This window comes from Myotis nattereri (assembly GCF_964212035.1).
Source record: "Myotis nattereri genome assembly, chromosome: 12".
NCBI classification, from domain to species: Eukaryota; Metazoa; Chordata; class Mammalia; order Chiroptera; family Vespertilionidae; genus Myotis; species Myotis nattereri.
In genome coordinates this window covers 65,521,703-65,535,073 of record NC_138087.1, presented here as the reverse complement: position 1 = coordinate 65,535,073, position 13,371 = coordinate 65,521,703, and the positions used below count along the sequence as shown (strand labels likewise).

The following is a 13,371-nucleotide window of genomic DNA, read 5'->3' as shown; positions in this document are numbered from 1 at the left end:
TGAAATGCATTTTTCCTCATAACTATCAAAACATCTACTCACACTTAAAACAACCCCTCCCCCCCCCCCCCAATAGTTAAGGACAGATGGGGTGGGTCAGGTGAGGGACAGGGAAGGAAAGGGTTACCAGCACAGTGTTTAACAATGGTTCAAGACAGAACCAACAAGAGTTGGTCAAAAAGATGCCTTCGATACATGGCTGATTAAAAACCAAACTCAACCACTTTGGGTTCATTGCAGTGACGCCAAAAAAAAAAAAAAAAATCTTCCTCACAGATTTATAGAAATACTAGACTCCAGCTCGTTCGTTATTATTATTTTGTAAAGTTTTTCTGTTTGTTTTTGCAAGGCCTGGCTACCTTGTTACACTTTTTATCTGCTCTGCAACAACTACGAGAGGTAGGCATAAAGCATGAAAAAGTTTCCCGTTAGTACCTCACTGTGGATTGTTCACTGCGCAATACCATTCACTTTAGTCTTTTCTGAACCCCAAAACAGAGCTGCTGCCATTCCATCAATGTTCTAAAAGAGTGTACTCATAAATAAGAAACTTTTTCTACTGAAGGATACTGTCAGTGTTTGCTGCAGAGCATTTGAATGAAAAAAAAAATTATATATATATAAAATTATATATATATATTCAAAAAACAACAAAAACCAGACCCAGGTTCCTAGAACCAATTCTCTTGATTCTCTACTTCCACAAAATAATGTATACCATTTGGCCAAGACTATAGATGTGTTTCTTTTTTTTTTTTTTTTTTCACAGATGCAAGTGCCATGCAAAAAATAAATTAAAGAACAGATACCAAAACATACATGTGATAAAACTACTGAAGGTAGATCTTTAAAAGCATTTATATAAACATAATTTATAATACTTCTTTTTTCTCCTGTATGTACAGTCACAAAGCTGTAGTTATACATCTAGGATTTCCTCTGCGGTGCCCCCACAGCGCAACCTGTAGCGGCCAGTTCTCCAGCTTATCGTAGGGTCCCATAATGCCGACAAAAAAATGTATATCGTCATGGATTCACGGATGAACCAAGCTACTGCATAATCAAGTTTTGAAAAACACAGTGTGCCACCCTACAAATTAAAAAAAAAGAATTGATTTACTATCAGACTAAAGACACAGTTAAAAAAAATAAACGTTTCTGAATTCACACTTTTAAGTACACTACACAAAAATCAAGTCTGTTTAAAAAAAATAAAATCCATTTCTTAAGATAACTTAACTGTGATGCAATATTATAATGGTAAAGAAAATGTTGCCCTGGCTGGTTGCTCAGTGGTTAGAGCCAAGGATCAAAGCGTTGCGGGCTCAAGGCACGTAAGTCAGTTGCAGGTTCAATGCTGGCACGTGGGGGCATGAGAGGGAGTCAATTCTCTCAATGATGTATCTCTCTCACATAGATGTTTCTCTCTCTGTAGCTCCTCCTCTCCTTTCCACTCTCTCTAAAAATCAATGGAAAAAATACCCAACCAGCATGGCTTAGTGGTTGAGAACTGACGTATGAACCAGGAGGTCACAGTTCAATTCCCAGTCAGGGCACATGCCCGGGTTGCAGGCTCCATCCCCAGTGGGGGGGTGTGCAGGAGGCGGGTGATCAATGATTCTCTTTCATCATTGATGTTTCTATCTCCTTCTCCCTCTCCTTTCCTCTCTGAAAGCAATAAAAATATATTTTTAAAAATATCCTCATACCTGGGGTGAGTATTAAAAAATATAATAAAAATTTTAATTATCTACATATATAAAAGCCTAAGCAACCATTCGACTGGTAGCTATGATCTGCACTGACCACCAGGGGACAGATGCTCAACACACAGGCATGGAAACAGGGAACAGACTGATGAATCCCCGAGGGAAGGGAGGAGGGGGGAGGGCGGGAAGAGATTAACCAAAGATCTTATATGCATACTAGAGGCCTGGTGCACAGATTCATGCACCGGTAGGGTCCCTCAGCCTGGCCTGTGGGGACCGGGCTGAAACTGGCAGTCCAACATCCCCCAAGGGATCCTGGATTGTGACAGGGCACAGGCCAGACCAAGGGACCCCACTGGTGCATGAATCCGTGCACCAGGCCTCTAGTGAGTAAATAAGCAGCATTAAAAAACTGCTAGCCTAATACATTCTGAGTGAACACTTTTTAATTTAACATCATTGTTATTTTTCTTTGAGCCCTAATAATAGTGACTGCATAACAACTGAAAGCTGAAAGTCAAGTTGAGTTTTGGGTCCACATTCCACCAACAAAAGGAATGTTTAAACTTGATATTAACCTTCAATGGGAAGCTATCTGATCTTTTCTACTTTTAATAAATTAAAAAGTGGTTTGTTTTTTTAAAATTCTCATGTAAAGACACGTTTTTATTGAGTTAATTTGCGAGAGAGAGAGAAACACTGATGTGAGGAGGAAACATGGGTTGGCTGCCTCCTGCACACGCCCTGACCAGGGACTGAACCTGAAACCCAAGTGTGTGCCCTGACTGGGAACTGAACCTACCACCTTTTTGTGTACACAGGATGACACTCCCACCAACAGAGCCACCGTTAAGGGCTAAATTAAAAAGTTTTAGTTCCATCAAATGACTGCCAATCTTTCCATACCTATCCACATACCTGGACACCCCTGAGTTGAATGTAGTCAAATATAAACCATGCCAGGCAATGACACATGAAAAATACCATAATATCCCATCTGAATACATGGTGGGCTGCCCATCCAATAATTAAACTGGCCACAAAGCATTCTGAAATCGGCTCACAAATTATTGTAGCAGGAAGCATGTTAATTCGTAATTTGGTCCACCTAAAAAATAAAAGGATTTTCTTAAAACAATAGCTTGGTTACAAGACTAAACCTTTCCCCCTGAAAATAATCAGTTCTTTACCATGTTATATCAAGGCCCACCTCTTCAAAGAGTATTTAATGAATCTCTTCTATTTTTATTTAGCATATAAAAAGGCTAGAAATTCATTTGTATGGTCTATATGAATAAAGATTATAAAATTCAAAGTATAGAAAATGAGAAAATAAAGACGAGCACATAAAAAATCGTCTCAACATTTCTTTTCTGAACGCTTTCTGTGTAACACAGTGAAGAAAATATATGTAGACATTAAATTAATTTTAAAAAGAAGCTAAACTTTCTTTTCTGGAACTGAAAAATCTGACTTTTAGATTTATTTTTAAACCAAGTTATACCACATAAAAATCACTCCCCTCCCCCCTTTTTTTAAACAAAGTATAAAAGGCAGAAAGCGGCTGACTCACCTGATCATTCTGGATTGAAACTGAGAAATGGAATATGAGCCAGAGTTCTGCATGGCAACTTGAGTGGACATCGCAAACCGCCAACCTCTGAAAGTTAAGACAGTTGAGCTGTGATGATGGACACATGCAAGTGTGACTGGCGATGCTTTAATCATCACTGTAAAGAGGCATCGGGGGAGCCTAGTCCTCAGGATTAGCACTCAGGGTACATCATGTGGATGTCTGAGCAGTTACGTGGGCTCCTGATAGTACCATCTAAGGGCTGGAAGAAGCTATAACCCCTCCGTTTACAATTTAAGAAACTTAAACAACAGGTATTCTCAAAGTTCTAAATGGAATGGGTTCTGTATATAATAGTTTAGTCTCTGGCCCAGTGGTTGAGCGTCGACCTATGAACCAGGATGTCCGGATCGATTTCCGGTCAGGGCACATGCCCAGGTTGAGGACTTGAGCCCCAGCGTGGGACTTGCAGGAGTCAGCCAACCAATGATTCTCTCTCATTGATGTTTCTATCTCTTGTTCCCTCTCTCTTCCTCTCTAAAATCAATAAAATATATTTTAAGAAAAAGAAAGTTTAGGTGGGAACGGCCGGGGAGAGGTCAATGGGGGAAAAAGGAGACATATGTAATACATTAAATAATAAATTTTATAAAAAAGTTTAGTCTACTAACCACAAAGGGGTGGGGAAGGGTGATGTGTGTGTGTGTGTGTTCAACAAGAAATGTAAACAAAAAGTGACATTATATATCTCTTGCGAAACACTATGAAACCACAAAACAACATGAACACCATTCATGAGAAAATTTTAAAACCCACTTCAATTTTTAAACCACTTCTTTAGTAAATTATCACACAAGACAAGGATCCCCTTTAATAGCAAACAGTATTATTTTGTGATAGGGAAATGTTAAGTCAATCATGTGAACCATTAGTTGGCTTCTTAGCAAAATCCCAAATAATCTGAAAATTTCAAACTTTGAAATAATGTCCTTTGAATTTTCACCTACTGGCTTATGACTACACTGATATTTTTAATTCTTCTAAAACACACAGAAATTTACACCCATAATAATGAACATTCACAATTACAAAGAAACTTCCTTTTAATCACTTCAAACCTCATTAATCTGAAGAATGTAGATGAATGAGAATATTTATGTCTTTAGAATAACATTATCTATGAATTTATAGAAATTACTTTCTAAAAATATTAACCTATCCTGCATTCACTAGCAAAAATGAAGAGTCCTTAATCCATGGTTTTAACAAATAGAATAAACCAACATAAGTTAAGTACTGATTTAGGTACTGAGCATACTGTAGCCTAATGTAATTTAGTTTTCTTACCGGTCAGCTATTGCTTTGGCCATAAAGTAATCTTCAGCAATGTATTGAGCAAAAGCTATAAGCCCTCCTGCTTGGTCTAACACATCCTTTCTCATTAAACAAGACATTCCTGTTACACATTTGAAACCAGTTACATGGGCAGAGATATAGGACCTCGGATGAGAAGTTCCAAAATATACCTGCCGAAAAAACAACCCAGAAACACATGTATACAATTAGAATTTTATGTATGGTGTTTATAAACTCTTATTTCTAATGAGTTTCCTTTAAGTATGACTGAATGAATATCATATTCTTATATAAATTACCTGAATAAAAATTGGTATAAATAATGTTTACATATGTCAGGCAGTCAGTAATTTCATTGGTTGACTACTCTTGCTATTATCTTATTACTTCTATTTTTTAAAATTTATTTTTATTGTTGCAAGTATTACAGATGTCCCCATTTTTTCCCCTCTGACCCCTCCACCTGACTCCCATCCTACCTCAGGCCTTCACCACACTACTGTCTGTGTCCATGGGGTATGCATATATGCATATAAGTTTTTTGGTTAATCTCTTCCCCTACCACCCCCTTCCCTCTGAGATCTGTTACGTCTGTCCCATGCTTCCATGTCTCTGGATCTATTTTGTTCATCAGGGAAAAGTATATTCTATTCTCAAATAAAAGTTATCTTCCCTAAAACTGCAAGATTCAAAGATTTATCCAAATAAAACTTAGACATAAAATAAGACAGGTAAAAATATCACCCATTGTTATATATAAAAATGAAGAAATATTTATCATCCTGCTTTCAGAATGTTCATATAATTATACACACACACACACATATATAATATATGTATATATGTATGAATACATATACAAACACCACCTATCAACCTAAAGGATGATTTCTTAACTCCTTTTCTTGTATCCGTTCATAGCTGGCTGCTTCCTGCCCCCGAGTCACTGAGCTTCTCAATTTCCCCAATTTTATTTTTCAACTTATTTTTCATAATCAGGGCAGACACTAAAATTCTGTCTCCCATTTTACTGCCCTTTCCCTAGATAGCTGTGAAGTCACGAGATATGCAAGCTGTTAAAATTAATGGTTCGAACAAGATGGTCATCACCCTACTTATTATACATAAAACCCTACTGATTATTTGCATCTGGGATATGCTACGTCTTCTAATTAGCTTGAAATAGAGAGCAGTGATCTTTCTCAATGGCAAGAGTTGCATACATGGCATGGAGTAGGGAATTATCAGGGCAATTAAGAATATGATTCTTGCTACCCACCCCATACCCAGACTGTAATGAAGCCCTTTGTGGTACTGAATAGGACCAAACTTCTAAGACCAGAAATATACATCTTCATTCCATAGGCAGTTATTAAGTGAGCTCTGAGGAACGGGATGGGACTATGGACTAGTTGGAGGCTCTACAGATTTCTTTACAGAATGGAATGAATCCTCTGGCCTATTTCTATTCATTCTAAGTCTGGTAGATTAAACCTAAACTACAGGGGTTGGTGCAAAATGGGAGGTGCTTACCACTGACATATAAATCAACCTGGACACTTCTAAAACAGAAACACAATGTGGCATATAAGAATAAGACATATTTCATTTTGAAGGAATTGAGAGTTTCCTTTTCTAAACAAAAAGTCGATTAGAGGACAATTCGTCCTTCCCAAAATGTCATCCCAACTCTCTGAATAGGCTCAAGCTTCTGGGCGAGGAGGAATCCGACAACAAGAAGATTATTTATGAGCACCACACTCACCTGTTCCAACGTGGCGGCAAAGCCCTGTCTGTCTGCTACGTACGGCAGCCCGTGAACCAGGCCGACTTTCTCTGTCATTTGGTTCACCATGTCAGTGAGTGTATCTGGAAGCACTACATAAAAAAGACAAAAAGGTGGCAAGGGGGAGAGAGAAAAACATTCTTTTTAGTAAAATGCCCACTAATGTAAAATATATTCTGTGAGTTACTAAATTACTAAAAAAAAAATAAAAAAAATTAAATTCTTTTTTTATATTTGGATCTATTAAAGGAATCCCAATCCCTTTTCTGAGTAGAATACAAAATTTCAAAAAGGTGTAATTTACGATAAGCTAATTTACTCTATACGTTGTTAGGCCATTATATACCTAATATGGATCTACCTTGAAAACCTTAACTACTCCTGCTTCAGATCCTCCAACCTGGAGGGATGGACAATGTGTCCTAGTCAAAAGCTGCAAGGGTTGAGGTCAAAGGACCCCAGTTCTTGGGCCTCCTCCTTCATTCTCGAACCACAGGAAATGAGCCTACACTTTCTTGGAGGGTAGGAGATGTCCTAGCTCATAAAGCTGCTGCCAGGAATCAAGTAAGATTATACTTGACAGAGATTTGTGCACCGGAACCATAACACATTCATGATGGTATGTAACTTTCGATAGTAAATGTGTCGAACATAGTCTCTGATAGACATGTAAGGGTCCTGACTTATGAGGAGTGCCACCCTGACTTAAACACAAATAATCGAAGGCAGCAGTTCTGACCTGCTGCCCCACAGGGGACAGCTGGCATTATCTGGAAACATTTCTGGGTGGCACCCTGACAGGGGTGCCACTGGCATCCCGTGGGTGGAGGCCAGGGATGCTGCTGAACAGCCTCAGCAACAAGGAATTACCAGCCCAGACGTCAACAGTGCTGAGGTTGAGAAACCCGAGGTAATTAGAATGCAACAGCATAGCACAGAACTCTAAAGTTACAGTAAGTATGAACCTTTAAAGATGCAAGTTGAAATTTCAGTATAGAAAAGGCTTCCTGTTAAAATCATCTAAGTGAAAAGCCCTAAATGTATTCTACTAAAATATCTATAATTTCTGTTCCTTTGTGTGAGATAGTGTGGTTATTGTGCCACGAACAGATCAAAGTAAAAGTGTCACATGAAAAAGTGGAACTTTACAGCTGTGAGAAAGTTTATAGAATGTATAATGGACCACAACTGTACTTTTTTAATGGCTGAAATTGTCTCTTCAAGATGAAAACATTTTTATACATGTAACGTTCCAGGGTAGCATAAAAAAGTCAAAATCTTAGTATAACTTGACACATTACCATAAAACAATGATAAAATGAATTATTTTATTAGGCTAACAAAAAGGGTTGATAAATTTGTTTTCAGACTGCTTTTGGAACTTTTTTCATCAAATAAATAGTTTTATAAAATAAGAAAAGCCTCACCTCTTATTCCACTATCACAAATCCAGATAAGATCATACTTTGCAACTTCATATCCTGGCATTAGATTATTAATTTTAGGATTAATGCCAACCTTTTTGCCACCTAAAAATGGAAAGGCACAGCAATGAAAAATTCATTCAACACTGAAAATATTTTCTATTATACAGACATATGGTAGAGAGAAATAAGAAGTACTTGCATATTTAATAATTTAAATGAACATGCTTTAACATTGTTTTACATTTCTTATTCACAATGATATAGTTAGAAAAAAACTGTCCGTTCTCAAAGGAGAATTATATCATTTATCTTTAAAGTTTTATTAGTTTCAGCTTTCTAGTTCGTAAGTTCTTATATTAATAGTAAGCATGGCCTGGCCGGTGTGGCTCAGTGGTTGAGTGTTGACCTATGAAACAGGAGGTCATGGTTTGATTCCCGGTCAGGGCACATGCCCGGTTGCACGCTTAATCCCCAATGGGGCGGTGTGCAGGAGGCAGCTGATCAATGATTCTCTCTCATCATTGATGTTTCTCTCTCTCCCTTTCCCTTCCTCTCTGAAGTCAATAGAGATATATTTTTAAAAAAATAGTAAGCATGCCCTAAGGGTTTGGCTCAGTGGATAGAGCGTCGGCCTGCAGACTAGGGGGTCCCAGGTTCGATTCTGGCCAAGTGCATGTACCTTGGTTGCAGGCACATCCCCAGTAGGAGGTGTGCAGGAGGCAACTGATCAATGTTTCTCTCATCGATGTTTCTAACTCTCTATCCCTCTCCCTTCCTCTCTGTAAAATATCAATAAAATACGTTTTTAAAAAAAATAGTAAGCATGAATCAATATATATTGGAAAATAAACCTCTACAAAAGTCTTTAGAATAAGCCTTCATGCAAGCTTTTGGAAAAATATTCCTTTTGCAATAAAATAAAAGTGAATTCTATGCTAACTCCCAATTACAATGAAGGAGATACAACAAGGCCACAAAGTGAAAATATTAAAGAAGCAAATGAGCAGATTCTTATGTCTGATTGATGAGTTAAACATCATTTGGGATTATTTTTTGTTACTTTGTTAATCCCAGATATGAAAAAAACCCTTTGTTTTTATAACTGAAGCTTTCTCATAAGAATATAAGCACCTTTTGCTGCTCCAGTAAATATGCATAAAGCAAGCATGCCAATAACTTCGATGGGTGGCTGACATCTTAATCAATAGTCTAAAGCCAAGATTACTGCCATCTAATACTATTACAGCAAAATGGCTTTTGGAGAATTCGTGGCTTACCTATAAACAATCTGGCATCGACATTTGGATATTTTCCAAGAAGCTTCTTACATACATCAATGGCTGGATCATCATGATCTTGTACACAGAGGAGTACTTCATACTAGCCAAAGAACACATTTTATGTAAATTAATCTCTTTACAAAAAGAAGCACTTAGTAGTATTTACTGATTGATAAAAAAGCATTAAGAAAATCAAGCAATTGTACACACAAGTTAAAAGTTAAGAGAGTATTCATAATGGATGCAAGCACTTATGATACTAAGTGCTGGCTGTGGATCAGAGCAGCTTCCCCAGAACAGGGCCTGTGTGCAAGCAGAGGGAGAATGGAGAGACTGGCGGTGCCCACAGTTGAAATCTTGCCATTCCCAGATAGGCATAGCCTCGTCATCAGATCAGATCGCAAGCGTCTCCGTGCCCTCCATCACGAAGATTTACTACATGTTCACACAGTGCCAGCAGTGTAAAAAGCAACGTGGAAAGCAAACCAAATAAACACAGCCTCCATTCTCTAGAACTTTGTCTCTGAACTTAATACATAATAATTTTTTAAAAATAAAATAGAATTTGATTCAAAATGTATCATCTTGAAAAAAATGCTTAGCCTTTCTAAAAAAATGTTATTGTTTTAAGAGAGAGAGAGAGAGAGAGAGAGAGAGAGAGAGAGAGAGAGGGAGGGAGAGGGAGGGAGAGAGAGAGAAACATCGATAAGAGAGAACCATTGATGGACTACCTCCTGCACGCCCTTCACTGGATCCAGCCGGTAACTTGGGCATGTGCCCTGACCCGGAATCAAACCAGTGACCTCCTGGTGCATGGGCTGAAGTTCAGTTACCGAGCCGCACCAGCCAGGGTGAATGCTTAGCCTTTAACCTATGAACATACTCAGAATTTTTTTTCCTCTCAGTGCTATGTTTACTCTTTGATAGTAAAGTAAGGAAGTAATTTCTTAGCACTTGACTGTGTCAAAGTTACCCTGTTACGTGTATTTTCAAAAGGGAATACCAGGCCCTATTCTTAGATTTTTGAATCAGAATCTCTGGGGTGACATGTTTATAAAATCTTGAGCTCTAAGTTACCATTTAATAAATTATTAAATTAAAAACAATGTTTGCTTCCACATACAAAGATGCTACTTTAGTATTTTGTGGGGTATTTTTTCAAAAGTGGTGATAAATTCATGCTGACTCAATGACAAATTTTCTACTAATCCTCTTTCTGAAATAGGTTGGACATTTTGAAGCAAAAAAAAAAAAGGGAGGTTAATGATTTCCATGAAAAAATAACAAAGCTATGTTTTGTAAAAAATAAAGAGCTAAGGACACAACTTTTTAAGTGCTAACGCGTATAAAGGGAAGGACTATTTACTTCCATTGATAAGCAAACACAAGTAAAAAGTGAAAATAAAATGTTTACAGTGCCCTTGAGCACAATAATTACTATTTGCTCAATATATACTATCTCAGCAAAAACTGGCAGTATAGAAATTAGTGGTTTGAGCACAAGAGAGAAAGGACTAAGGTCTATGAAGAAAGTAACAGGTAAGATTTATTTTTCAGGTTAAGTAAATGTTTTTTCACACATTCTACCCGGTATCTACCTTTAACACTGACCAAACTGCCACTCAGGCGGCAGTGAAAACCACTATACAGCTACCTAGTCTCCAGAGATCAAACTCTGAGAAGGGAACGGCCCCACTCTTGCCACACCCCTAAGATTTCCCAAAGGGTTGACTCTGAGTTCTAGAAAGTGTCAGCCATCAGCCTAACTTGACTTTCAGAACAACGTTTGGCTGAGCTGCCAAAAGGTACTGACCTTAGCAATGACGATTAGAAAGGTTAAGTGACTTTCTAAAGGGTAATGGTGACAATTACCTTTCCCTACTATAGTGGGCTGCTCAGCCAGGCTTGCTCTACAGAGTTCCTTGTTTTTGCAAACATAGCATAGTTTCCTTAACGTTTTTATCTTTTATGCTTTTTGGCAGGTATGAGTGAATATAGTGAAAGGAAATATTTATAAGCAATGCGATTCCATAAAATAGAATTAAAAAGCTCACTTTAGCCTTTTTCCCCAGCAGAAAACTTTGTAAAATATACTAGAAATGTACTCAATGGGAAGAAAAAAAAAAAGTTATACTAGGTTACAGCAAACATCTTTGAGAATTATATGGTATTAATGTAAGTCAGGGAGTACATATAGTTTACCTTTGTTCAAATTCAAGGTTTACCTTTTAATTAGCCTTGGTGCAAATAAAACTCAATTCATATTATCAAAAAAATGTTCGGACTTTTATTATAAAACACAACTTTTGCTTAATTGTTTCTGATGTTGAAAAATCATATCCATTTGGAGGCAGCATTCCAAGTGTTATCTGAAGTATCAGATTGAACCAGGAGCCTCCAGCTTTCAGCTATGATAATCATACCTCTGTCTTCACAGTTTGATCAAACATTTATTGGTTACAGACTTTCTTAGCAAACACAAAATACAGTGTTTATTAAAAACATATTTTATGAATATCTCAAGAAAACATGTACTTCACAAATCTGGAAGTGATATAAGTAAATTCCACTATAAGTGGGTACAGCATGAAGACATGAGATCTAGAAATAAACCCCAGAATACTTTAAATGAGGTTCGCCTCCATCAAATCTCTACTAAAGGCTGCTATACAAATATCTAAACTGACTAATTCCCCCCTTTTTTTCAAACAGTGAGATGACTAAAGAACTAAAGAATGAGAGGTACAAAAAACCCACAAATTGTGACTCATCCCTTTGCTATTTAAGAAATGAATATCTGAAACTGCAATAATCACGAAGGCAATTTTTCTGCTTTATGATTAAAAAGTAATCTTAATTAAATAATATTAGATGTATAAATAATATTAGAAAAAAGTTCCTCATTGATTTAGCCCTATCAACATTAGGAATGCAAAGTTTTAAATATAGTAAACAACATAAAATATCCTCTTAAACATAAAAATGTTTTAATATATATTAATCAATTATATTGCATAATGGATAGGAATATCTTGAATTTTTTATAAATAACTAAATGTCGGGTTTACAGAAAAATCTTATGATGACATCTGGATTACAGAAGATCATTTGGGGAAAGAATATACTTAGACCCCAAATGCCCAGAACATTCTCTGGTGCCGAGGAGGAGATGAATGTACTTATTAAGCTAAGGCGCTCATCCTAGGGCAGCCTTTTTAAAAAATATTTATTTTTTTCAGTTTTTTAAAATTTATCTTTATTGTTGAAAGTATTACAGATGACTGCTTTATTGTTGTTGTTTTTTTCCCCACTGACCGCCCCCTCCCAGAACTCACCCCTTAGGGAAGCTTTAAGTAAAAGACAAATGTCAGTCAGGAAATGTTTTGCAAGAGAACCACTCTGAATTCAAAGTTTTGACAATACTAAATACTTACCTATTTTTTTAAAAAAATATATTTTATTGATTTTTTACAGAGAGGAAGGGAGAGAGATAGAGAGTTAGAAACATCGATGAGAGAGAAACATCGATCAGCTGCCTCCTGCACACCCACTACTGGGGATGTGCCTGCAACCAAGGTACATGCCCTTGACCGGAATCGAACCCGGGACCTTTCAGTCCGCAGGCCGACGCTCTATCCACTGAGCCAAACCGGTTTTGGCTATACTTACCTATTTTTAAGAAGTAGGTAATTTATACAGTTTTTGAAATTTATTTAAAAGACCACTAATCTTTCTGACTTAGTAGTTTTATTACATATATTGTGCTTCATCTTTTGATAAGTGATCCTATTTTCAATCTTCAATTCTTTGTTGGAAGACTGGCTAAAAAACATTTCCTCTCAGGGATAGCTACACCACTGGCAATAAAGAATTCAAACACGCACTGGACTTGTAATGTTTTAAACCAATTCTGTATTTGCAGAAAAGAAAAAGTCATAAATGCCATAGCCTCATTCTGTTAATAACTCTGATCATTAATTACAAATTCTTCATATGGCCAGAACTCACTGAAGTAAAGCCATCAGTCATGTTAGATGCAGATTACTGAGTTTTCCTGCTACTGGCTGACTCTCTCCCCAATGCCTTCTATGCTGATGCCAAATGAGTACTCAATTTTATGAAAAATGAACTGTATCACTTTTCCACTCTTATATATTTTCCAAGGAATAATTTTTTTAAAAAATATACCTTATTGATTTTTTACAGAGAGGAAGGGAGAGGGACAGAGAGCCAGAAACAT

At 37.0% G+C, this 13,371-nt stretch overlaps 1 protein-coding gene across 1 annotated transcript in view; it reads right to left on the bottom strand.

Moving 5' to 3' along the window:
• Positions 1 to 668: 668 nt before the first annotated feature.
• UGCG (UDP-glucose ceramide glucosyltransferase) overlaps positions 669 to 13,371 on the bottom strand; it is a 31,251-nt gene continuing 18,548 nt past the window's right edge. The window contains exons 3-9 of the mRNA XM_081103279.1: positions 9,129 to 9,231; positions 7,852 to 7,953; positions 6,404 to 6,516; positions 4,630 to 4,808; positions 3,283 to 3,369; positions 2,628 to 2,817; positions 669 to 1,090 (exon numbers count right to left, since the gene is read on the bottom strand). Of these exons, the coding sequence (XP_080959405.1) occupies positions 920 to 1,090; positions 2,628 to 2,817; positions 3,283 to 3,369; positions 4,630 to 4,808; positions 6,404 to 6,516; positions 7,852 to 7,953; positions 9,129 to 9,231 (945 nt within the window). The 3' untranslated portion in view covers positions 669 to 919. The remainder of the gene's footprint in view (positions 1,091 to 2,627; positions 2,818 to 3,282; positions 3,370 to 4,629; positions 4,809 to 6,403; positions 6,517 to 7,851; positions 7,954 to 9,128; positions 9,232 to 13,371) is intronic.